Source organism: Desmodus rotundus, chromosome 1, assembly GCF_022682495.2.
Source record: "Desmodus rotundus isolate HL8 chromosome 1, HLdesRot8A.1, whole genome shotgun sequence".
Lineage (NCBI taxonomy): Eukaryota > Metazoa > Chordata > Mammalia > Chiroptera > Phyllostomidae > Desmodus > Desmodus rotundus.
In genome coordinates, this window is record NC_071387.1 from 161267668 (window position 1) to 161293899 (window position 26232).

At 35.7% G+C, this 26232-nt stretch overlaps 1 protein-coding gene across 10 annotated transcripts in view; it reads left to right on the top strand.

The window, feature by feature from the left end:
- SSBP2 (single stranded DNA binding protein 2) overlaps positions 1-26232 on the top strand; it is a 249913-nt gene that overhangs the window by 195461 nt on the left and 28220 nt on the right. For 5 of the 10 annotated variants that reach the window (XM_045197921.3, XM_024563574.4, XM_071219491.1 and 2 more), the window contains 4 exons: positions 1853-1919; positions 2262-2332; positions 8252-8319; positions 13925-13973. In XM_045197921.3, coding sequence (XP_045053856.1) covers positions 1853-1919; positions 2262-2332; positions 8252-8319; positions 13925-13973 — 255 coding nt within the window. Of the gene's footprint in view, positions 1-1852; positions 1920-2261; positions 2333-8227; positions 8320-13924; positions 13974-26232 lie in introns of all 10 variants that reach the window. The other 5 variants (XM_045197919.3, XM_071219490.1, XM_024563571.4 and 2 more) reach the window with 1 other exon arrangement.

Sequence of the window (26232 nt, forward strand, 5' to 3'; positions counted from 1 at the left end):
TTATGGTATAGAGACCTGTCAGACACCAACACAATAGATGATAAAAGTCAAGATCACCAAGAGTGGAATGAGTCAATATCAAGTGTCCTCTAATATAATCACGGAGGAGAGCATAGCACCAGTTCTGTGGTTTCCTGATAAGGAAATTTTACCTTAGTGTAGGCACAAAGAGACATCAGGTCACCCTGTAGATTTCAACATTCATTCTCTTTAAAACTGCTGAGGACATGATGGGGAAAAGCTAAGGAATTGTTACTGCTTGGAAGAGCATGAAGAAACATGACAATGAAATGCAACATGTGTTTATTGAGGTTCTGGTCCCAGAAAGAAAAAAGGAACATTTTTGAGAGAAATTGCAAAATGTAAATGAGGTCTCTGGCTTGGATGACTGTGTCGCACTGCTATTGATTTCCTGTCTTGAGCAGTTGTGTCGTGGTTACGTAGGAGAACATCCTTGTTTAGGGACCTGCATTGTGCAGTACTTAGGGGTAATGGAGGCATCATGCCTGCAACTGGCTCTCAAGCGGTTCTGAAAAAGAGTTAGGATAAAAGTCCACACAGAGAGAGGAAGAAAGGGTGACAGAGCAACTGTGGCGAAATGTCGTCTGATGGGCAGTCTGTGTCAGGGCATATGGGGATTCTTTGTAGTGTTTGTACAATTTTTCTGTAAGTTTGAGCTTTAAAAAACTTATACATGTTTTAAAGCAAATAGAAGGAAAACTTACCCCAGGCTATGTTGGTAGGAAAGAATTTTATTAGGCAGTGTCAGCAATAGCCACTTAAGTCTCTGTGAGCTCTTTGAAAGGAGAGATAGTTTAGTTTATAGTTTTTATTTTGTTTTGTATTTAATGGTTGGCAATTAGACATTATAGTTGATTGAATGCATCAATTGAAAAAACTGAAAGAAATTTTATATGGCTAGAAATTAGAATGTCATGTGGCAATGGCAAGAAATGAGGCTGGAAAGGTAAGTAGGAATTCAATAAATATGTATTGGGTGTGCTTGTAAGCAAAAAAAACCCAATTCAAATAATTGTAAAAAATGGTTTGAGAAATGGCAGCCCTCTACTGCACCAAGTGATTGTTAAGTAAATTGTTCTGATCCCGATAGATACATTCTTTAAATTTCTTATGAAATACTTGAAAATTTTCACTAATTGGACAAGATTTATCCTACTTTAAGTTAAATAAATGAGTCTTTATAAATGTTTGCCCACATAGATAATTCATAGCATCAGTGGGTTGCAAGAGCTGCTCAGACAACTGCAGAAACGTGCAGCTCGCTATGTACCCAGTACCGCCCCCCGCACAAATAGGCTGTTAATCTCCATCTTTTTCAGTTCTGGTTAGTTTTGAGACAACCAACTTGTTTGAACTTGATTGGAGTATTATTTTTTCTGAATAGTTTCTTATGGAAAATGTGACTACAAAAAAATATTGATTGGTCCCTTGGCATTTTAGTAATGCTGGTCTTGAAATCCCAAATGAGTAAAATAATCTGTAGAAACAGAGCTTGTATTTAAGAAGCAAAATTACTTATCTCAGTACTGTTAGTAAATTAATTTGGAGCAAAGACATTATACTTATTAAAAAGATGTAGGACAATTTTTTGCCTAGATATTTGTTCCCCCAAAATACTTATTTCGTCTGCCAAAAAATTGTACAAAACAGAATAATTTTAGAACTAAGAACTTAGGCTAAGTATATATACCTATAAAAATTATAAATCAAATTCTATAAAATACTCAAATGCATTCTGTAATTATAGGAGTTTTAAAAGAGAATTGTTAAAGCACTTATTTCATAAGTATTTACAATATTGGTTTTTATTTTGTTTGACTAAATACACCAGGCACTTGGAGGCGTCCCAGGAAGTCAGCCTTTGCTTCCCAGTGGAATGGACCCAACTCGACAACAAGGTGACTATTTTAATGTAAAAGTGAAATAGATGTGCATAATCGAAAAGGGAATCCTTTACTTTTAAGGGAAATTTTTACTTGAATAGATCTTCCATAATTATACCAATTGCATTTTTGGTATAATTATACCAATTATACCAATTTGGTATACCAATTAGTATACCAAATTATAGCATGACCAAGTGATTTATATTTTAGCTAACTCTTACTTATGCATGATGGTGACAACATAATGGCAGTGATGACATAAGAAACAGAATAATTAAACACCAAGCAGGGAGAAGAGTAGCCGCTGGGTTACTAGCTCATTACATAGCTAACACCTTTATACTTTTATCTTAGGACATCCAAACATGGGTGGGCCAATGCAGAGAATGACTCCTCCCAGAGGAATGGTGCCCTTAGGACCACAGGTAAATAATCAGCACAAAAAGTAGATGCTGAGTTTTCTTACTTTATTTTATATAAACAAACTATGCTATTTCCTGGCTTTTGTTACATGCATTGAATGTTTGCTGTGGCATGTTGTTCGGCTCCTGAGAATGGGATCTGTGACGTGTGCAGGTCGATGCAGCTGCAAACGTTATGTACAGGTGTTGTCACATGTGCAATCAGTGCATTTGAGAAAATACATCGGAGTGATATTATAAGGAGATAACTATTGCCCTTTTGTTAGTTAAGTTGAAGAAAGATAAAAATTTATACAAAATTATTATAAAAGATAACAACCATGTAAATTAAATAAGTTAAATAAAATCCAGTTAATTAAAAATATTAAATAGAATAAACAGCATAAAATATATTTCTGTCAGTTTTTTAGAGAATGTAATTGACAATTTATTTTATACTACCATATTTCTTTACATAATATGAAAATAATGAAAAATCATTTAGAAAACAACCATTAAAAATGGTCAACAAGCACAATGCTCTCAGTATACATGAGATATTAGCCTACTTCTTTATCAGAATATCCCTGAAGTACACATTGAGGGCAAATCTATCCCAGCTATTGGTGACATTTTTTAAGTATGCTCTTCCAGGATATCATTTATGTTAACTAGAACATCATTTTTATCTCCCTTCAGAAAATAGCATGGGGTAGAAGTTAATTTTATAATGTTATGTTTTAAAGAAACGAATCCAAAATCCAGAATTTAACATTTCTACCTCATGAGTCAGAGGGTAGCATGTCATAACACTGGTTAAAGGAATGAATTAATGATTTTATTTTTCCTTCCCAACAACAGCATTATAAGTGACAGCTTTAGGAGTGTGTCTCATGTACCAACTTTTAAAAATTTAAATTAATATTTTGTTGTAGGCCCAAAGGAGTCAGAAATTAGAATCTCACACCTAGATAATGAAACTTAGACCCAGGAGTTTCTAAACAACATCAATGATGTATATATTAACTGTATTGAAATATGAAGTACATATAACCTAATTTTTCAGAAATACCATATTACTTGGGGAAAACCCACTATATAAATATATGTGAGATCCTCAAAGTCAGAAAAAATTTTCTCTTTCATTTAGGGTCATTCTTTTCCTATGTACTTTCTTAAGACCTTATAAAACTGATTCAGATATTTAAATTACTTTTCCCTGTTTCTACTCATATTAGGGTTATTAATTTATGTAACCAACTGTCAGGAAGCTATTAATAGCAGTTGATAGACATCTATAGAATATTTCACTGATTGAATGTACAGAAGTCTTTAATAAACTAAATATTTAATGAACAAAGCTGACTGATTTGACTACACAGAACTTGAAGGCTTTTATTCCAAAAGATTTTCATAGTAAATATATTTTAAAGATACATCAAAACCCCACACCTATAATTTTATTAGTCTTCATTTAGTTCACCTATTTTTCAAGTAGCTGCTCTTTAAGCTTTTGTCATTCCTAGACCAATACATTTAATACTTTAAAAACTAAAGTCTGATTTAAGAGTCACTTTTGCAGTGTGTGAAAGGTATACCAATGCTTACGTAAGTTATATGAACAGTTAGATTTCATTTGAAAAGACATATAAAAAGTATGCTGGTCTGTTTTGTTTTATAAATAGCTATATGTTTGTTTTGCATTATAAGTGAAAAAAACAAAGTAAGATAACATATTTCTGGAGACTAATCTCTTATTGGTGAGTTTTAAAAACTAGGCTGATGATGCAAGTATGAATTCTTTCTTTGCATATTGAAACCCAAAGTGAGTAGTCTGTTTCTTCCATTTGGACTGGCATCCTTGCTATCTATTTCTACATGGTTGGAGGGAAGTAAAGTTTGTTTGTGTGAATTTACCTCAGAAACCAGGGATGCCTACCCTCAGTAATCAGGAACCAGGAATACCTACCCTCAGTAAAATCACAGTATTATAAATATTAAAAATCACAGTATTATAAATATTAAAGACTAAATAAAGTACTCAGACATAGCATGTACTTACATGAAGCCAGGAATCACATGCATAATACAGTAGGTAAAAGGTGAGGTTAAAATCATTTAGAATGGAGAAATTTTTGCGAGATACTTACTTATAACACCTGGTGTATAAAACATAGTCATTATAAACTGTGAAATTTGTAGTAAAGGTTAGCTATGTTCCTTGAAAGAAAATAGAAAAACAACTTCCACAGCAGACATTCCATCAGACAGATACCACCTCAGAGCAGAGCGCACCTGCTTCTTTGTAGCTGAGTTACGGAAGCAGTGTCTGGAATGTCGTCTCTCGCTTTATGCACAAGCAAAATGCACATCTTGTTCTTATCACAGATATTATTTCCATTACGTTTTTAGCTTAAGATCAATGTAATGGAGAGGAACAGTTGTTATCTATTGGAACAATTTAATTATTAGAACAAAGAAATATATATTTTCTAGTGATTCTTAGGTAAGGCCAGTTTAGGCAAAGTGCACCCCTAGAGCACAGTAAACATGATTAATACTTACTGCAGGAGGATGAAGAAATGAAAGTTTGCTCTAAATCCTGGCATATTTTCCCCACCTATTAATCTACTTTAATTCTAAATACAATGGTAATACATGATTTTTGAAATTGATATTACTTTTTCAATAGAAAAACAAAATTATCTGTCATCAAGAAAAACATCTTCCTAATACCAAATTTGAAGTCATTTTTCCTCTTGCTTTTGTGCTAAGATATACTTAGCTTGCCTGTGTTCTTTCGCTCAGTGGGTGCCATATGATTAAGAGAAAAATTCGCCAGGCCCACCCAACCATTTCTAGTTCTTCTAGAAAGCTGAAGGATAAGTGGGTTACGTACAAGTGAAAACATACCATACTTTCCAAATCGGATGCTCGAGGTGGAGAAACGGTGAGGCGGAAACACGCGATGGGCTCTCATGTAGAAAGAGAGTGAGCCGATTTCTGTGTTTTCAAATATAAGATGGGAGGTGGAATTCAGTTCAGGATAAGGAAGAAATTTCTAGAAATTAAACTGCCCAATCATGGAAAAACTCTTTATGAACTTTCCAAGCAGAATCTGAAGAGCCGTTTTGTCAGGACCCTTGCATTGGGAGCGAGATTAAGCAGATGGAATTGCGCAGCCGCCGTGGGGTTTAGAATTCAGTGTTTCTAAATTAGCTGCTTCTCTCTGCCTGGGTTGACACCCCTTGGAAAGCCAGTTGTTATTCTTTCATATATTCCTATTTTCGTTTTGCTTCAGATTATTTGCAACATGTAAATATTTTTAAATTTATCAAATTATATATTGGATAATTTCTTACTCTTTTTCTGTGATACTTGATAACTGAGTATACAAAGAGGAGTAAAACAGACTCTGCCTTCAAGGTACTCATTGTTTCAAAGGAGGTGCAGAAACATAAAGGAAACTATTATGCAGCAGAAAAAAATCTGGAAAAGAAATATGCATACTCTGTCAGGGAGTCATTGCATAAACAAGCAAAGTAATTCTGCTAAGAGTGAGAGCTCAAGGGAAGCTGATGAGAAGCAAACTCATTTAAAGCTGGGCCCTTATTAATGGTGACATGAAAGGTAGCAGCTATAATTTTTGAGCACCAGGTATCATGCTTTTAATACACCAAGCACTGTCATAGGTGTTTTATATGATTTCATTTCATCCTCCAATATGCATATAGGGGGAATGGTACAGATAAGGAAATTACTTTACAGACAAGGAAATTAAGGTTGAGCGGATCATCGAGAGAATTGCTGGTCCAGGATCACACGTATGGGAGGAGGATCAGAGATAATGGGGCAGTGGCAACAGAGATTCAAACTAGTGTCTTTCTATGTCCAGAGCTATAAGGAAAACTAATGTTTTCCTGGATAATGTAAAACACAGATCTTCTAAGACCGAAGCTGAGGGGAGACTTTTCTCGTGAAGCATCTGTGTTACACTTCACCACTCAGATTCTGTTCCCAATGACTCTCTTCTCAGGGGCTCCTTGCTGCCTCCGCCGTTCTTGATCCAGAGGTTAAGGACATAGCCATGCCTTTAATCAGTGACTCAAAGTGTGGACACAAACCATTTTACTGTCCCACGGCACATAGAATCAGGATGTTTAAGTAAGGTTTCCTGAAAGTAAAAGAAAGAAACAATGAGAAAAGCATGTAACTACATAATCTATTTATAAACTGTGGCTTACTCTCTGGAGTTAACAGACCTTCTCTCATTGAGTGTCTCCTTGTCATCTTAGTACCTACACAGAAGGCCACAGAACATGAGTTAACACGAGTGTAAGTTTGTATTGCTTGTCTCTGAGCCACAAGATGAATTCAGTAGGTTGTAGGATATAGTTAGAATAAGGTGAAGAAGGTAAGAATTATAGGAAATGAGGGCAGGAAATATAGTCTGGGCTGACCTGGGAATAACCTCACAGAGCCGTGCTGAGGAGTCTGGTCTTTATTGGATAGGCACTGTGGGTCTTCATGGCTTGTTTGTGACTTAAAGACTAAGTTTTAGAAGCATAGTTCTGGAGGGCAGTGTGGAGAATAGATTGGGAGGAGAAGAGGCTGAGTCAAAAGACCAATTAAGACAGTAAAGTAGCCTCAGTAAATGACAATTATTAGTGATACGAAGGAGGGCACTACTTCAAGAGCTGTTTCACAGGTAGAATCAAAAGGCTTTGTGGTAAATCACTGGATATGGGAATTGAAAGAAAAGGAAGAGACAGCAAAGGTCCTGGAGAGTCTTAGCCTGGACTGCTGTGTGGAGGTCATACCACAGACCCGAGGAAGGCAATATAAAGAACAGTCATGAGAAGATAATATTCAGTTCACTTTTAGTTATGTTGAGCATAAAGTGGTAACAATTCATGTGAAGTTCAACATATGAGTTATCTAGGAGCTTAGGAGATCTGTCATGACAAAATATAAAAGATTTGGGATTCTAACATAAATAGTTGTTGGACTAATGGTAGCAGATGAAATTACCTATAAATGTGTATTTATTGAAATAAACAAGAATTATTATTCTTAGAATATTCAAAGAATGCTGTGGCTGGAACAGTAGGAAAAGTACCATTTAAAGAGTTAGCAGAATAAAAGAAGCCAGCAAGGAAAACGGAGACAGTCAGAAAAGTTTGAAGGAATAGTGGTGTCAGAAAGCCAAGCATGAAAGTGGTTGATCATGACAAAATATATCAACATGATAATGTTACTTTTAATCTTTTGGCTTTTATGGAAACTAAAGTAAGCTAATATGATGTGCATGTTAAAACATTAAAATATTTTTTATCTTTTGAATGTACATTACTAGATATTGACAGAAACCTATTGAATCATATAATTTATGCATACATATTCTGAGTTTACTTTAGTTTTCATGTATTTTTGTACATTTGTATTAGTGAATTTCTGTATTCGGTAAATTATTTTGTGAACAGAAGTTTGCATTCAACTTTTTATATTGGGTTCACCTGGGTTTGTTTTTTTTTTTTAGACTTTATGTAATTGTTCTGGGTCTGACAATTTCAAACATGTTGACTAAGTTTTTGCTTTAAAAACAGTTTTGAATTTGTGAAATGTATTTTTAAAAGTTCACTGTTGTACAGCTGTTAGGAAATTAATAAAATATATTAAATATCATCACAACTATATCTTAATTATTTAACATGCTACAATGATCTTACATATTCACATAGTTTTTAAAAGACACAAACCAAAGTAATTGTTAAAATAGAAGCAAAAGTACAAGAGTGGACCCTTCAGAGAATGAATTGCACAGGCCTTATCCAGCCAGGAGTTATGTAGGGAAATCATTAACCTGCTCTCCTTTCTTTCCCCCCTCCTCTTTGGTTTTGTTTTTTTGTTTTGTGGTAGTCTGACCCTTGGTTATCATTACAGAACTATGGAGGTGCAATGAGACCCCCACTGAATGCTTTAGGTGGCCCTGGAATGCCTGGAATGAACATGTAAGCAAAATGCCGTATTATCCTGTTTAGTAAAGTGCTTTAATTTACGTTTTCAAAAGTCACACTAAATTTGTACAACAGTCTGAGCCTCTCAGTTTCTGGGTAGTAGACAAATGGACTGAACGTGAGCTGTAGTGTTTGCTTCATTTCCAGAAGATATTCTCTATGTTTTTCTTTCTTCCCTTCAACCTTTATTTTTTCCATATTCAGATGCCATAAATGCCAACTTTTAACCTGTTTATTTTTTATTTTTACATTTTATTCAATCATCATAAAAATGAGGTTTTTTAAGTATAAAGAATGCTGACACCAGCACCATGACTTAACTGTACAGAAGAGAACAATTGAATACCGGTAACATCCTTTTAAGTACCTAGTGATTCCTAAGAATGGCATTTTTTAGCTCATATATGTCTTTACTTTTGCTTTGTTGGGCTCACTCTCAACACAGGAAACATTCTCCCTGATAGTGTCATCTGTATTAAAGAACTCCCATGATACAGGATGAATTTCCTTTTGAAAATTCAAGATGCACTTAGATAAGGAGTAAATGAAGTGTTGGGGGGGGTTGTTTGTTTGTTTGATTGATTGTTTTTTCTGGAAAGGCCTTTTAAGCCCAAAGACAGTAGGTTGTTTCTGTTGGCCAATATAATGCAGTTTGTTAAGGAATTTTTATTTATTTTTTTATCATCTAACATGCCCTCAAAGTTCCTTACCAGGTGCTTGTTAGTGAGTTTGATTAATTGACTAGGGGGTTAAAGAAAGCCTGCAAAAATGATGAAAATGTTCCATATCGGGTTGTGGATAGTCTCTTCTAGTCTGTTTCCCATCCATCCATCCATGGTTTGGTCACTTACATATCAAATTGCACAACTCTGCCACCATTTAATGGCATTGAAGATATACTGTGAGATAAGCTCTTATGATGTACACAGGGATTTTCATGAAAAGCAATTTTACCTAAAATAGAAAATAGGTTAATAGGTGGGTATCAGCCAGACTGAAAACTAACAGAACAAGGGGAAAAAAGTAGGTCAAATTTTCCTGTAACATCTTTTCACTTTCAAAGTAAAAATGGATAGACATGAAATCTAACTTTTCTTAAATTCCTCAAAGGCTTACCCTTTATTAATGGTTGCTACAAAAAGGAGTGAGTGATATTTTGTGCTAATATCAAAGCTGAAGCTCTTACTAGTAGGATTTAGATATGTACATAAAATTTACCTACCTGAGATTCTGACTTTAAAATGCAATGGTTTTCAAGGGAAATAATTTTGAATACTATGTATACATGTAAGAAGTGTACATTTTGAATATCATGATCAACCCAGAATTATAATTAAATATCAAGAATGTATTTAATAGCCTTTTATATATTACTCTTCTTGTAATTAAACAAATGCACATACAATCATGAGACCAAATAGCTCCTTAAATTGTCTAGTTCCTTTATTACATACACTTAAACAGATACATGTGGGTACATTCAATTCCCCAGACTATAGAGAATGAAAATAGGGCTGAAAATTTTAATATAATTATTTTTGTTTATTTAAATTTGGGTTTCTCATTTAAATATCCAAGATATTTTAAATCTTTTTATTATATAATATTTTACTACTTATATAATTTCTGGCATTTAAAGAATTCTTAAGTTTTACAGACTCAGATTTTCATTATTTGTCAGTATTGACTTTTGTTTGGGGACTCAAATATTATCTTCTGTTTTCTGTAAATTAGGATTCCTTCAAGGGCAATGAAAATGTAAATATGTCCACATTTACAGTTGTAAATACGAGGTCTGTCCATAAAGTATCCAGATATGTACTATGAAAAATAGCAACACTTATTGAAGAAGTTACAAGATACAAGAAACACTGTACATAGGACAATGATGCCTCTGTCCCCTTCAAAGTAGGCACCTTGGGACCTCACACAGTTCTCCCAACTGCCATCAGCTGCCCCATCATATTATACTGAATCTCACTGATAGTCTGAAATCTCTTCCCTTTCAAAGGTGATTTTAGTTTTTGGCAAAAGCCAGAAGTGGCAGGGCACCAAATCTGGGCTATAGGGGGACTGAGTCACCTGGGTGATTTGATGTTTCACCAAAAAACTCTGCAGGGGAAGTGATGTGTGAGCGGGCACAATGTGCCCGCTCACACAGATGAAGCTGCCAATCACCAGTTGCCCATAGGTGCGGACTTCTAAATCATCCCAATAGTTTCTGTAGAGGGATGTTCAAGCTTAACACAAAGTTGGATGCATATTTGTTGCTTTACTTGCTCACTCATTTTGAATGTGATGGCCACCCAGTACACATGCTCACTCAACAGTATCTACCACCCCCACTGACTAGTACAGAGAAGTCGTCATTGTTCACAGATGCGCATTCTAGTCCACTCTCCTTGGCTGCCAGCTTACATTGATGTTGTGCAAACCGTTCTCATTATATTAACAATGGTTGGACTTTTTCCAGACAGACCTTTATATCCTTCTAACAGTGAAAGTTCTGATGTATGGAAAATCAAACCAGAAAGAATAAATTTTGTACTGATACTGACCCCAACAAAGCAAAAGTGAATTTAAAGAGACATTTTTTAAAAATCCACATGATTATTTCCACTGTACTCAGTAGAGTAAACGTTACTGAAATTTATTATCTTTAAAACAAAGTAATTCTTACTGTGTTATAATAAATAAGTATTTCTAACTGGTATTTGCGGTTTTCTTCGTGTCACTTTTTATATGTTGTATAACTTAAAAATTAAAGGAAATGGCATTATAATAGTAATTGCTTAAGCTACTTTTTTAAGAGTCTAAGTAAGACACTTGAGTGTTGAGTCAGGAGGGACCTGCCAGAGAATCATTATCTGAATGAGTTTTCTCTAGCTTATCACTTCCTGTTTGCCATGAGAGTTTAATGACAATGCAAAAATACCAAACCCCTGGTCACCAAATTCATTAAAAATTGTATTTTAACTGGCAACTTTATCTCTTTATTGAAGAATAAATCATTTGGAATAGAATTTTAATAATTTTGTTGGTAAATATTGGTTGCCTCCAAAGAATAACCAAAGAATGGTTATTCTGATATAATTTTTATGTTTTATGCTCTAACCTCAAGATAAATTATTTATAATATCATCTAAAAATTAAATATATATGCTTTTATTGTTTCTGTAATTAGTATATCTTTAGAGGTAAAAACTTAATGTCAATCTCAGTAATTTAAAGTAGAATTTACAAACCACAGCCACCATGTAAATGTTTTCAAATGCATTATAGATTGCTTTGAAATGAAACTATACTTCTAAATTAACTATATTTTTATAAATTTTCAAAGAATTTAGAATTCAGTATTAAAGCACTTCTAATGCAATGTTGTATACTTTGCTATTTTATGGAAACTAAGGACAAAGATATGTTCTAGATCATATCTTGTAGAATTATAAATTTCATTTAATTCTTATCTGGAAATAAAACAATGGCGTGTTACAGAAGGAAAGAGGATTTTGCTCCCTGGTAATCATGGTTTCTTTAATTTCATCATATCCATATATCCATACCAAAAAAATACACTTCTTTTAAACTCCATTTTCTCTTTATTTTCAAATTAGGCTAACCTTTATTCTCCTTTCATCTATACTTACATAGAAATTTTCATTCAAAACAATGCCTATGTTATCGTTCATAGATTATTTTCTTGATGATGCTGTTGGTCCTTAAATGTGGTAGGAATTACTAAGCCTGGTAGTTATTCTAATAAAGCTGCTCACTACTATAACTCTCATTTTATTTAGTGCTTTTGTGAAACTTTAAATGTTTTCAAGCACAATGGTAAAGTTGGGGAATTTTAGCTTATCCAGATGAATGCATAACCAATTATATTAAAATGCAATTTATTGTGAATTATATGTGTACTGAGATTAGATTAGTACTTGTCAAATAATTGCAATGCATAAAAAGTATTTTATGTTACTTATAATAAATATAACATTTAATTTAATGTTATTTAATTTTGTATTTAATTAAGTAAAGTGTTTAACATTTAATTTAGCATGTTAGTGTAACGTTGAACAAATTTTAAAATAAATAAAATATATTTAATGTATCCTATTCATACAGTTCTTATTCAAACATAATATATGACATAATTGTATATATATTTTTGCCATTATTTGGGTATAGTATTTTTATGTTGTTTTAAGATAGATATTCTCAATTTTTTACTGTATTTTATTTAATATCAAACAAATCAAATGTTTTACCTGATTAACATATATGCTATGTTTTACCTCAGTTTCTGTCATTAGGCCATTGAATTCTATATGTAAAATCATTCTTCTAAAGTGTTGCAATAATTAACTGTAAAATCATCATCATCATCATCACCACCACCACCATCATCATCTTAAGAGAAGCAACAGTCTCCAGAGACAATACAAGTGCTCCTCGCCTTCTCCCTGTGCACAATATTTTGACCAAGTCCCCTCTGGTATCTTATTTTCCCCTTCTCTTCCTCAAGCAGAATTGGGAACAGTTGCACGTGGGCATCCTGATAGAGACCAAGGACAGAATTTTCATGCTCTTTCCTATTTATATTCTTGAGGAATCCCAAAATAAAAAATAAATAAAACAATTCTAAATATTTCAAGTAAACATGGGTAATATAGCTAAATTGGGCAGCCTCAATCTAACATTTAGAACTTTAGTTTTAAGGTCCCTACGATAAGAACAGGGGGACTTTTTTTAGTTAAAAATTTTCACTGCAGTTAGAGGGAAAGGGAAATTTGGAGTGGCCCTAGTTACACAGGACTGGCTGAGAGTGGTCTGCTCTTTACCAGGCAGTATTTATTCAGGTGTACACAATACTAAACATGAAGACAAGGGACCTTTCTAACTTAATTAGGCATTGATTTTTAAGCTATGGAATATCAATCATCCTCCTTTACCCCAAAATTAAGTACTATATTGACATACATTGACATAGGGTACCTCCTATTTTTCCCAAGATTTGTAAGAAATATGATTCCCTTGCTTAAAAATAAATTGTCACTGATTGATATGTAAATGTATAATGTGATGTGTGATAGTCTGAGATTTTTCAAAAAGAGGACAAATTTATATACCTTTTAGGTACACTTATTTGTAGCTTAAAAAGAGCAATCCCTTTTAGATATTAGATATTTTACAAATAATTTTATACAGGGGCTGCTTATGTAACAAGATTATACTTTATAGTATTTATTTCATAATTAGTACTTTTTACTCCAATAGTGTGTTTTTATACTGACTTTGATATATGTATCTGCTATAGGTGATTACAACTTTTAGTGGTTATCTCAATAACTGAACTTAATATCAAACTCAAACTGCACTTATTACAAGTAGTTTTATTTGGAAAGAAAATTGCTTTGTGAAATGATAAGTTTTTTGATTTAAGAATTAAAAAGCTGTGAAAATAAGTATAAACAGTAATTTCATTATTGAACAGAACTTCATAGTAACTGCATTATGAATGTTAATATTTTATGATTTCTTACTGTTTATTGTAAAACATTCAAAGCAGAAATTAAAATTTCATTATCATAATGTCTTATAGGGGTCCAGGTGGTGGTAGACCTTGGCCAAACCCAACAAATGCCAATTCAGTGAGTATATGTATTTTTAAATTTTCTTTGCACCTTATAGGTTTTACCATCAACACAAGTCTGTTGCTTTGAAAGCACTACAATTGGTTATATTAACCTTTTTTGGTAAAGTAATCATTCAAAAGTATGTATCTTGTGTATATCCTTTTAAATATTCATAATTGTAATTTTTTTCATTTCAAGGTCTAATATAAACACACATTCTCTGTAGATTAGCAGACCTTCCAAAATACAGACAGTATGATTTAAATATACTACAGTAACCTCTATTTGTCATTAAATGATTTAACTTATTATAAAGTGATTTGATCTTCTAAAATAACTATATAATCACTAAGTTTTCAGATAAGACCAGTCTCGATCAGGGTTATTATGATTTTACTTGCTGTACTAGTTACACCTACGTTTGCTCTCTCGCTGCCGCGGGAAGCCGGTGTACATTTATTTGCCTTGGGCCTGTGGGTTAAATTGCCATCCTCGCACATCTATGTACCTGACATTCTGGGATTTTCCTTACGTGTTTTGTGGCAGTGGTTTGACTGCACAAATATTTTCCTCTCTTAATAATGTCACATAAATTACACACGAGCTGAAAAGTAAGCTTACAGTCTTAAAATTAATGTGATTTTAATTTAATGATCCTGGAGGTGTTTTTTTCTTCTTGACTTTGAAATCTTGTGTTCTTCAGTACGTGAGAGAGGTTTACTGTGTACGAGAGTGTGTGTGTGCACTGCGCAAAGGTGCCTGAATCAAGGGAGTCAGCAGGGGGCTGAAACACAGCTTGCGAAGTCTATCAATACCTGCCCCGAGGGATTGCCTTTCGCTAATACACACTGAGATATCTTCCTCATTGGCTAGCAGTGGCCTTAGTGCCTAATAAGCATGAAACTGATCAGTGTGTAGAGAATTTAAACTTCAAGAAAATTTAAAGTGGCATTGTATTACATTCAGAAGAATCAACCTAAATACATTGTTATTCTAAAGCAAACATCACTTTCTTCTCAATTAAGTAATTGGCATATTTTTAGGGAGAAAAATTAATTTATATTACCTCCCTCCCTCTTAGTTTCAATAGCTATGATACTTGCTAATTAAGTAAAATTCTTTGTGGTAGAGAGAATGATGATGTTAGTTCCATTTGGCTCCTCAGGGTACTATTTAATCTTAACAAATCTTTCTAAGATACTGTTTTGTCAGATTATGTTATAATGTGAACATCTTTGTTCCTCCAAAATTCTTTTAAATTCTTTATATGCTTTTGAATAATTCTCATTTCTACTTGCTTTTTGCTGTATGTCTTTCAAATTCATTCAAGATTTCACTTTCAAATGGCATCTGACTACCAGCTCAATATACAATTCTTTCACTCCCCATTAAAGTATCCATAAAGGCACATTAAAAAAAAATTATAACTCTGAAAATGCTGACAATCTTTCTGTTGCTAGAGTCTGAGAACAATTTATATTATCTGTATGTCTGATGAGACCAGATTAAAAAGCACAATCAGTGGCCCACTTTAACTATGTAAGTCCTCCCACCTAGAAGCATGAAAACTTTTCTCTTCTTCCTTACTGTCAGCTTGGCAGCCACCTTCTTCTGCCCATTCTGAGCAGCCACAGTGCAGTTCATACCCACCGCTGCCTACCTCTGGCAGTACCTCCTTTTATACTCTCATCTGGAAACTATTATCCCCCAAAAGCAACTGAAAAAAATGGGCAGGATTTGATATTGAGAATGGTACATAGTACCTAAAGTCTGTACTGTAAGAGCAGTGGAGGCAGATATGAGAAATGAGTTTTGCATTCTGATGATTTTTAGTTTTGGGTACTCATCTCTTCAGGATTTCATAGAGCCAAGTACTGTGGATAGGACAATGTGCTGTATCATATCAGTAGCTCTGTTATTTTAGACCCTGGGAAACACTAGGAATCACAGTAGGACCTGTGCATATCAAACTTGCTATTCTATGATCAGTCTAAAGTAAATATTCGCCCCACACACATGTGGAAAAGTATTGGAGTTGAAACAGTCTCTCTTATTAATATATACCACAGGTAGGTACAGTCCCTCCCTCAAAAAATGGGAATAGAAAACACAATTTGCCTCCTTACACAACTACATCAAAATTATAACTAAAATGTAGAACAACTGTCATTCAGAACCACCAAAAATTTAGCTAATGGAAGTCCTACAACTATGGAATTAAAGAAGAAACCACACTGAGACTAGAAGGAAGGGTAGAGAAGCAGAATGTGCTGGTCCCACACCCACATGCAGTAGATTAAAATCAGGAGGGATATCTGAGCAGCAAGGGGTCCCATCCCCATACCAGGACCCTCCTTCCCAGGATTCCAGTGCCAGGAAATAAGTCTCCATAACTTCTGGCTATAAGGACCAGCAGGGATTAAGGTTGTGGAAGACAGGAACTCCTAGGATTTAAGTAAAGACTCTGTACTTAACTGTCTCAGGCAGTTCGTCTTAAAGGACCTGTGCACAAACTTACTTGGACTCACCCCCTGTGAGCTCCAGTGCAGGGGCAGCAGAGTGAAAAGCATCAGCAACATATGGGGAGGAACCAAATTGTCTGGCATCAGGGCAAGAGTTGGGGGGCAGCTTTCTCCCATAAGAAGTGCTGGAAGAGGCCATTGTTCCTTTTCTGAGCCCTCCCCCCACAGAGACCCCAGGCAGGTTCCATATCTGAGACTCCATCAGCCTGGACCACACTGTTTGCCATGCCCTGGTGATTCCCTGAGGCCCAATCCCACCCACTTTCAGGCCCAATCAAGCTGTTTCCAGTGGCTTTCCATACAAGTGTCTTGTCTTGGCCCATGCTTCAAATTTTCTTAAGTCTATCAAACAAGCAGCAGCTGGCTTTGGTTCACAGCTTGGCCTCACCAGGGCACCTCCAAGCTCAGAACAAGTAGCAGCCATCTGCAGATCAATTTGTAGCTTGTATCCTGTGTGACCCTGGACCAAAGACAGTTGGTGGCTGACCTAGGACATGCCAACAGCAATCAAGTCTCACCTATACCAGGAGGATGTACACAGCCCACATGATGAGCACACCTTGAGTACCCTGCTTGCGTAATAGGGGTTACAGTGCCAATGGACCCTACAGGCTATCAACTACATTAGGCCACTTTATCAAGCCTGGGAGAACAGCAGCACTAGTACTTATAAACAAACACAGGGGGGCTGCCAAGATGAAGAGACAAAGAAACATGGCCCAAATGAAAGAACAGAACAAAACTCCAGAAAAAAACCTAAACAAAATGGAGACAAGCAATCTACTAGATGCAAAGTTCAAAACACAACACTGCTTATAAAGATGCTCAGTGAACTTAGTGAGGACCTCAACAGCATGAAAAACATGGAGTCAGAAACAAAGGATACAATAATTGAAATAAAGAACAATTTACAGGAAATCAACAGTAAAGTGAATGAAGCTAAGAATCAAGTCAGTCATTTGGAACATAAGGAAGCATAAAACAACCAATCAGAACAGCAAGAAGAAAAAAGAATAATAAAAACAAATGAGGATAATGTAAGGAGCCTCTGGGACAACTTCAAGCACAACAACCATTTGTATCATAGGGGTGCCAGAAGGGGAAGAGAGAGAAAAAGAAATTGAAAACCTATTTGAAAAATAAATGACAGAAAACTTACCTAACTCTGGGAAGGAAATAGACATACAAATCCAGGAAGCACAGAGAGTCCCAAATAAGATGAACCCAAAGAGGACCACACCAAGATACATTATAATTAAAATGTGAAAGGTTAAAGATAAAGAGAGAATCTTAAAACCAGTGAGAGAAAAGCGGTTAGTTACATACAAGGGAGTACCCATAAGACTGTCAGCTGATTTCTCAAGGAAACTTTGCAGGCTAGAAGGGCCTGGCAAGAAGTATTTAGAGTGGTGAAAAGCAAGGACTTTCAACCAAGATTACTCTACTCAGCAAAGTTATCATTTAGAATCTAAAGGCAGATAAAATTCTTCCCAGACAAGAAAAAGTTAAAGGAGTTCATCACCACTAAGCCAGAATTATATGAAATGTTAAAGGGTCTTCTTTAAGAAGAAGAAGATCAAAAATATGAACAATAAAATGGCAATAAATACATATCTATCAACAATTAAATCTAAAAAAATAAGCAAGCAGAACAGAAACAGATTCATAGGTAAAGAGAACATTTTGATGGTCACCATATGGGATGGGGTTGTGGACAATGGGCACAAAAGATGAAGGGATTAAGAAGTACAAATAGGTAGCTACAGAGAAGTCATGGGGATATAAAGTACAGCATAGGGAATAGAGTAGCCAAACAGCACATATGCATGACCCATGGACAGGGACCATGGTGTGGGGACTGCCTGAGGGAGTGGGGGGACTGTTTGGGACGGGGAAATGGGGAAAAATTAGGACCACTGTAATAGCATAAACAATAAAATGTAATTTCAAAAAATTTGAATGGAGAAGGAAATAGGGGAAGACCTATACTCTTCAGCCCAGAGAGTGGAAGGGATCATCAACCAGAGCGCAGAAAGGAAAAACATTCCTCTGAAAAAGATTTATTATGAAAACAAGAAAAAAAATCATAGAAAACTAATGACTTTCTAGCAAAAACATAGAGTTTACATGGAACCAAGCAAAAAGTATTAAAGAGGGATTTTTTCTAAATTCCATTTATAGATGAGTAGTGGCAACTCATTTATAATATTTTAAATTTCAAATTTCTTAGACTTCTGGTCTGCATTTACTAGCACTTCACTTTCTACCAGTACTGGAAGTCTCTGGCACCTCAGGAAAGCATATTAAAGTGGTCATTTGTTTTGTTTTGCTGTTTTCAAATATGTTTTACATACTATTTTCTATTTTTAAATGTTTATGTTGAAGTAACTTCATATTTATAGAAGAGTTGCAAGACTAGAAAGAGATCCCACATACCCTTCACCCAGATTACAAGTGTTTAAGATTTGCCACGTTTGCTTCATGATTTCCTCTCTCTGCATATACATATCTTCCTGAACTATTTGAGTTGTATTTAAACTGTAGGCATGATGACTCTTTATCCCCAAACTCTTCAGTGTGTGTTTCCTAAAAACAAAGACACTATCTCTCGTAAACACAGTGTAAGGCTCAAAGTAAGACAAGTCGCATAGATGTGCTGTTGTCTAATCTGCAGTCCTTATTCAGGTCTCACCGATTGGCCCAAGAGTATTCTTGGTAACAGAATAAAAACCCAGTTCACTTGTCACATTCGTCTGTCATGTTTCTTCGTCTCCTTCAATCTGGAACAGTTCCTCAATTTTTCTTTGTCTCCCTTACCCTTGCAGTTTTGTTGAATGCAAGCCAATTTATTTTGCAGAATGTCCTGTAATTTAGTTTTGTGTGATGTTTCTTTATGATTAGATTCAGGTTATGCATATTTGGCAGAAATGCCACAGAAGTAATTTTGTGTTTTTCTCCGTGCATGTTTTCAGAAGGCAGATGATGGTGATTCATCCCCTTACGTGTAATGTTAACTTTGATCACTTAGTTCCAATGGTGCTGATCAGGTTCCTCTCCTATAAAATTAATTCTTTCCTCTGTAATTATTAACTTGCAGAGGCATACTTTCAAACTACAATAAATATTCTCTTCCTCCTAATACTTTCATCTGCTATCCATTGATATCTTTTTTTAAAATTTTTATTCAGTTACAATTGTCTGCATTTTCTCCCCATCCCTCCACCCCACCCCAGCCAATCCTACCTCCCTCCCCCACCTCTACCCTCCCCCTTGATTTTGTCCTTGTGTCCTTTATAGTAGCTCCTGTAGACCTCTCTCCCCACTGTCCTCTCCCCAGTCCCCTCTGGCTATTGTTACATTGTTCTTAATTTCAATGTCTCTGGTTATATTTTGTTTGCTTTTTTCTTTTGTTGATTATGTTCTTGAACAGACACTTCTCCAAGGAAGACACACAGAGGGCCCAGAGACATATGAAAGATGCTCAGCATCACTGATATCTTTTTTTATCCATTGATGATTCTTGTCTGAATCATTGTTTTACCATGTTGGTTGCCAAATGGCTATTTACTAATTCTATCTTTTATTTATCACTTACCGGTTCACTTTCTACTCTAACAAAGAGTTTTTCTGTCTCATTCATTCATTCATTCATTCATATCAGATGTACTCATGGATTCTTATTTTATTCAGTAGATTTTTTGATCCTAAAATTACTCCTGATTTTCTCAGTAGGAACCTCTTCACGCTGAATCAGTTATACCTTTGACATGTCCCCTTTATCCTTTGAGCATCTTGAATTTCCTAGCCTTAGCCCTGGAAACAGCCATTTCTTGGAGGATCCCTGGTTCCTTTTAGTGGAGGGTGGTATTTAGAATCCATCAGAGTAATGTAGTTTCTATACCTTCTCAACCAACACAACTAGGATACAGATGTGTGTATATATATGCACACCCACACACATCTGTATCTTTCTGTATCTATATATATGTATATTAAAACCATGAGTGCACACCAATGCTTCATTTTCAATCCAACACAACAGAGTTTATTCTAAACTTTCTACTTTCTAAGTTTGTAACTTGTCTGCAAGTGAGTGCTCTGCCTACCATTATCCACAGTGTATTTATTTCCTTAATCTTTATCCAGAGCTTTCTCTTGTAAAGGTGTTTTGATCAAAAATGTTTTGGCACCCTTTTACATGGTAGTATGAGAAAGATTTTAAGAAAAAAATTCTTGTTTTTAATTTGAAATAAAACTATGATTTTGAATTTTAACTTTCTTTAATCTGAGCATTCTAGTATTGACCCCATTCTTATGTGGAAGTTTATTTACAACTCACGAACTAATTTTCCTTTTTTATATTTTTCACAAGTTACTACGTGCACTTGAGTTTAGCTGTACAGCAAATTTTAATCATTAAGTAGCAAGCACTTCTATTGAAAATATCCTAATTTTCTTTGGAGGCACTTGTATTAGAAGGTCCAGAAAAGTATTCAAACTAGGTTCAATGTTACTGGATCATGTATCCGAAAAGTCCAGATACAAATTTGCTTTTGGGCACACTTGCTTCCAAGGATTCAAATAATGTTGTCAGGACCCAGGCTGTATTCATCGCTTAACTTTGTTCCCCTGGTCGTGGCAAGCGGAGTGCACAAAGCTCCCGATTTGTATCCTCAGAGCTCCCAGTTGAGCCCGAAGAGCAGGACTCTCTATCAGTTGAGCACAGGTAGTGGGAGTAACAAGCTGAACTGGATTTGCTTGGCTTGATCGTATGTTCATTCATGAACTAGTTATGACCAGAGTGTATGATGATGTATTGGCCAAACCAAGGCCATGTGCCCACTTTCTGAGCCCCATCTAAACCACATGGAAAACTAAGGGAGTTATGGGTCACCAAAGAAAGTTCAAGGAATTGTTAGCAGGAGGGGTAAACAAAACAACAAATGTTCATCATAGCATTGCAGTCGTCAGCTCACTAGCTTGACCTAAAAGAAAAAGGAAGCTCCTTTAAGGGGGAAAAATGAACTTCTATTAAAGTGATTAAGCCTAAGTGAATACACATACCTTACTCCAGATAGGTTCTGCTCTGTGTGTGTAGATGCTCGTTTAGAAAAAAACTAAAAAATAATAGAATATTTTCAACTTTATAGTGACACTGATAATGTCTTGAAGTTGCCCTCCCTGACTTCTAGTAAACCACTGCTTAAAGTATTAAACATCTGAATTGAAGAAAGCTACATAGGTAAATATTACTAATCATTAAAAAAAAATCTAGTTACTCTTTCACTGCATATTTTTTAAACATTCACAACATGTTTATTTAAAGATTTTATGTATGTATGTATGTATGTATGTATGTATGTATGTATGTATGTATAGAGGGTAAGGAAGGGAAAAAAACATCAATCTATGATTGCCTCGTGCATCCCCAACTGGGGACCCAGCCCACAACCCAAGCATATGCCCTGACTGGGAATTGAACCAGCGACCCTTTGGCTCTCAGGTCAGTACTCAATCCACTGTGCCCAGCCAGGGCTCATTGCATATTAGTGGCTATTTTGTATTGAGTATGGAAGGCATGGAGAAAGTAGATTAATTACATTAGGGAGAATCTGGACACTGGAGTTGAAGAAAAGCTTGACAAATGTAAAGAAGAGAAATGCAAGAAATGTTTGAGGAATAGTTATTAGGGTATTAGGGAGCATAGATTGGGAATTGTTTGTGATTATTGCATAAAGGGCAATAAAAACTGAAAAAGTAAATGTATATAGGGCTTTGGATGTTTGAGAAATCTGTAATTTATCATCTATGTGGAAGGTGTGTTTTAAAAAGATAGTATATAAAATGGATCCAATAAGGAAGCAAAATTAGGAGATTATGGTAATAGACCTTATAAAATGTTATCAGAGCCTGAGGCAGGGTGGTGATAAGAGGAAGGGTGCAAATACATTTCACAAATGGAATCAAAAACACTTGGTGGCCTATTCGATTTGGGGATAAAGAGAAGGAAAAAGTTGAAAGTGGCTTCAAATGTTTGCATCCAGTATCAGGGAGAATAAGAGTAACACAAACTGAGTAGAAACACAGGAGAAGGAGGAGGTTTAGGGGGCAGACAGTGAGCTTTGTTTTGGAATGTTAAATTTGAATTATTTGTAGACACCACCTTCAGTTTTTCCACGACGCCTAATGCATGTTTCTGTAACTGTACTTTATACATTATGTGATCATTTAAATCTGTAACATTCAGCTTCTGCTGAGTCTGCATGATACTTGATCAGCAGGTTTTATTTCCTATTTCTTAACTCAGTTACCTTTTTTGCTTTCCTTATCCTTGGCCCCTTCCCTATCAGCTAAAATTGTCTCATATTTTACAGAGAAAAAATAAGACCCTGAGACTAAAAGTTCTTTAGATGCTACCCTTCACCTCCAATATTATCAGACCTTTAGGCTTCTTTTTTTTTCCTTGTCTCAGAAAAAGAAATGTTTTTTCTTTTCGATACTAACCCTTTTATCTATTCTCTTTATATATTGCTCATTCATTCTCCCAAAGGAGTCTTCAGTCTATTTCTTTCCATTGACTAGAATGTTCCTCTAACACTGCTCCAGTGAACAAAATCCCAAGACGTCCTTAAACCCCTAGTCTTCCACTCCTCTAGCGTTGGGAGGGGTAGCTGACAAAATACTGTCTACCTTTCCTCGGTCTCAAAACACCATCCCTTCTCTCTCACACATCCACTTTCTCACCACCGTTCTACTGGACAGGGAATTCCTCAGCCTTCGTGGCTTTCATTACTGTATGTAGCAGGGCAGTGCCTGAAACACAGCAGGTGATAAAGAAAGAATTATTGAACTGACTTCTCAACAGTTTCAATTCCCATGAAAGTCCTATTCTGAAGGTCACCAGTGACCTATTTGCTAACCAAACACAATGACTTGTTTCCTGTTCTCAATCATACCCGACTTCTGAAATATTTGACACTTTGATTTTGTTTTAAATATTTGTTAATTTTTCATTTAAAAAATCTTTCTTTATTTTTATATTTATATTAACTTACTTCCTTGTATATTGTGTTCTTATATGTGTCACAGAAAAGCTGAAAGGCTTGAGCCTGACAGGACTCAAGAAGAAGCCCAGTTTAGACATTTCCTCGCCAAGCTGCACACACTCCCTGCTTCATAAAAGTCTAACTTGCTTAACTTTTGTAAGATATTTTCTCCTGATTTTCCTTTGGTCACATTCACCTTTTCTCATTTGGTAATGCTTTCTAATTTCAACCCTCAGGTTTTTTTTTTTTCATTTTAATGTTTTTATGTGATTTCAAATATCACAATATCTAATTGAATCCTAGATCACATGCTGTGCCCAGCACAAAATGGATATTTATTCAGTTGAAGTTGTAGCTCTAGTCCTAATTTCTGATGAGCTCTAGACCTATATTTCTAAATACCTGCTGATCACATCTGCCTCAGTGTCTACTAGTGCCTTCAAATTCAACATGTCAGACATTTCTTCAGTCTTGTCTCTATTCCTGAATTCCCTGTTTATAAGTCAGTAGCACCATCATCCACCCAGTCACTAAATTGGAAACCTAGGAATTACCATACTTTTCTCCTTCCCTCATCTGCCTCACCCAGGGCTATCACCAAGCCCTGCCTAGTACATTTGCCAAAAGTCTCTCAAATTCTCCTCCTCTTATCTTAATCGACATTGCATAAAACCCTCTTTATCATCTCTTGTCTAGACTTTTTATAATCGTCCCCTAACTTGTATTCATATTCTGTGGTGCCTCTAGAATTATCTGTCTCACTGAAACATAAACTTCAACATGTCTCTCTAAAACCTGATCTCCTTATTTCCTACAGGTTAAATTCATTCACAGTCTACCATAAACCTCAACATTTATTACAGCCCCTCTAAGTCCCACACTGCAGCAGCTGTATGAAATCACGTAATCATTTCCTTAATAAACTATTTCCTTTCTTTCTTCCCTGCCTCCCTCCTTCCCTTCCTATAGTGCTGTTCTTTGTCTTTCTGGGGGCTACCCACCATCTGTAAGTGTCAGCTGCCCAGTTCAAATAATGTCTTCTGTGCCCACATAGTACTTCTAACTACATTGTCATATTTTATGTCTCTCATCCTGGGGGGGGGGGTAGTTTTGTTTTCATTCTTAGAAGGGAAAACACTTTATTTCTGTCATTATTGTTAATTATTAACTTTCAGGAGGGCAGGCTCAGTGGAGTGCAAGGGCAGGGGCACTCCTTTTAATGAGGGCATCAAGGAATCTGAAGTAGGAACAGTGAGTATGGGCCAAAATTGAAAAGCTTAACAGGGCAAAAATGAAAGGAAATTGAACTAGATGAGATGAAATTTTTAAGTATTTTTAAATGTTTGTTATATTTAACTATATTTGAAGGAGCTATGGAGAGGGAGAAATTAAAAACATAAAAGGAATAAGGACTTAGGACAAACAGGATGATCGGGAGGGGCTAGCTTGGGAAACAAACAGATACTTTTTTTCTACTTGAGATAAATGGATAAAAATTTAAATCTATAAATAACAAAGTATGGAGGTAACGATGAAGGCAGAGCAAGAATTTGATGCCTTTAATGTATGGCAGAAGGGCAGGGTACCAGCTCAGGATGGTATAGTCATCATGAGAAGTCGATTGTTAAATATTCAGGAATTTTGCGAGCTGATTGTTAAATCATTCGGAGTTTGTAATCTGCCATGAGGGAATATTTACACCACAGAAACTGGCTACAAAATGGGGCTTTTCCTCATGAGTTTGCAGGATTTACTGGCCCACTATAGGGTGCTTCAGGGCTTCCCTAAGGGTTGAGCCAAAATGCTGCCACATATTCATGAAGAGTAGGTTAAAGCTGGACAACATGATTATATGTTGGACCTTCTCAAGCTTGTTTTGTGTTTCTCTCGGGAAATCCCTACTGTAAGACAGAAAAGTTAGCTAGAAAGTGATCAACAAAGTGGAAATCAACCAAGTAGGCTTTAGGATAATGAATTTAAGATATTGGAGAAAGAAATAGAATGCATCAGTGGCATGGGGGAGGGGCAGAGGCAATTTAGTAGGAAACAGGGAAAAATGGACTTGGTAACATGGAGGAATTGTGGTGGATAAGATTCTGGTTGAAATAGAGTGATTTTTTGTGAACATCATGAGGAATAAGAAAAATGTCAGGCAAGGGAGGTATTTAGATCTTGGTGTAAAGAGTTGAGGATGTGGTCATACTCATAAATGGAAGAGAAGGACGTGTTTTGTAAAGTAAAGGGAGGCAGTGAAGCATAAATTCCAAAGATCTAAAGGGTCGTGGGTAGTTAGAGCAAATTTTAAAGTTGCTTAGGAATGACGGTAGACAATAGAGGCGGAGGAACAGGAGCCAGTTATAAGGAGATAAATATTGGAGCCAATGGATAAATTGGTCCTTTGGAAAGGGCAGATGCGCAAGTTTAAAATAATACAAAGCACAGGATGAATGTTAGATCGTGAACCCCAAGGGACCCAAGAGAGCAAAGTTGTATTCGTTCACTGAGTTGAGTAAATATTTACTGACCAGTACTCACGGTGGAACTCATCCTCATCACTAGGGACGCAGGGCACTCTGGGAATGGCCATCTGCAGTGCTGAGCTACCCACAGGCAGACCAGCCCAGGGCCTCAGACACATGTGCTCTGTGCTAAAGCCAAATCAACATCACCAATCAATGAGGAGAGAGTTTTCAAATTACAATATTA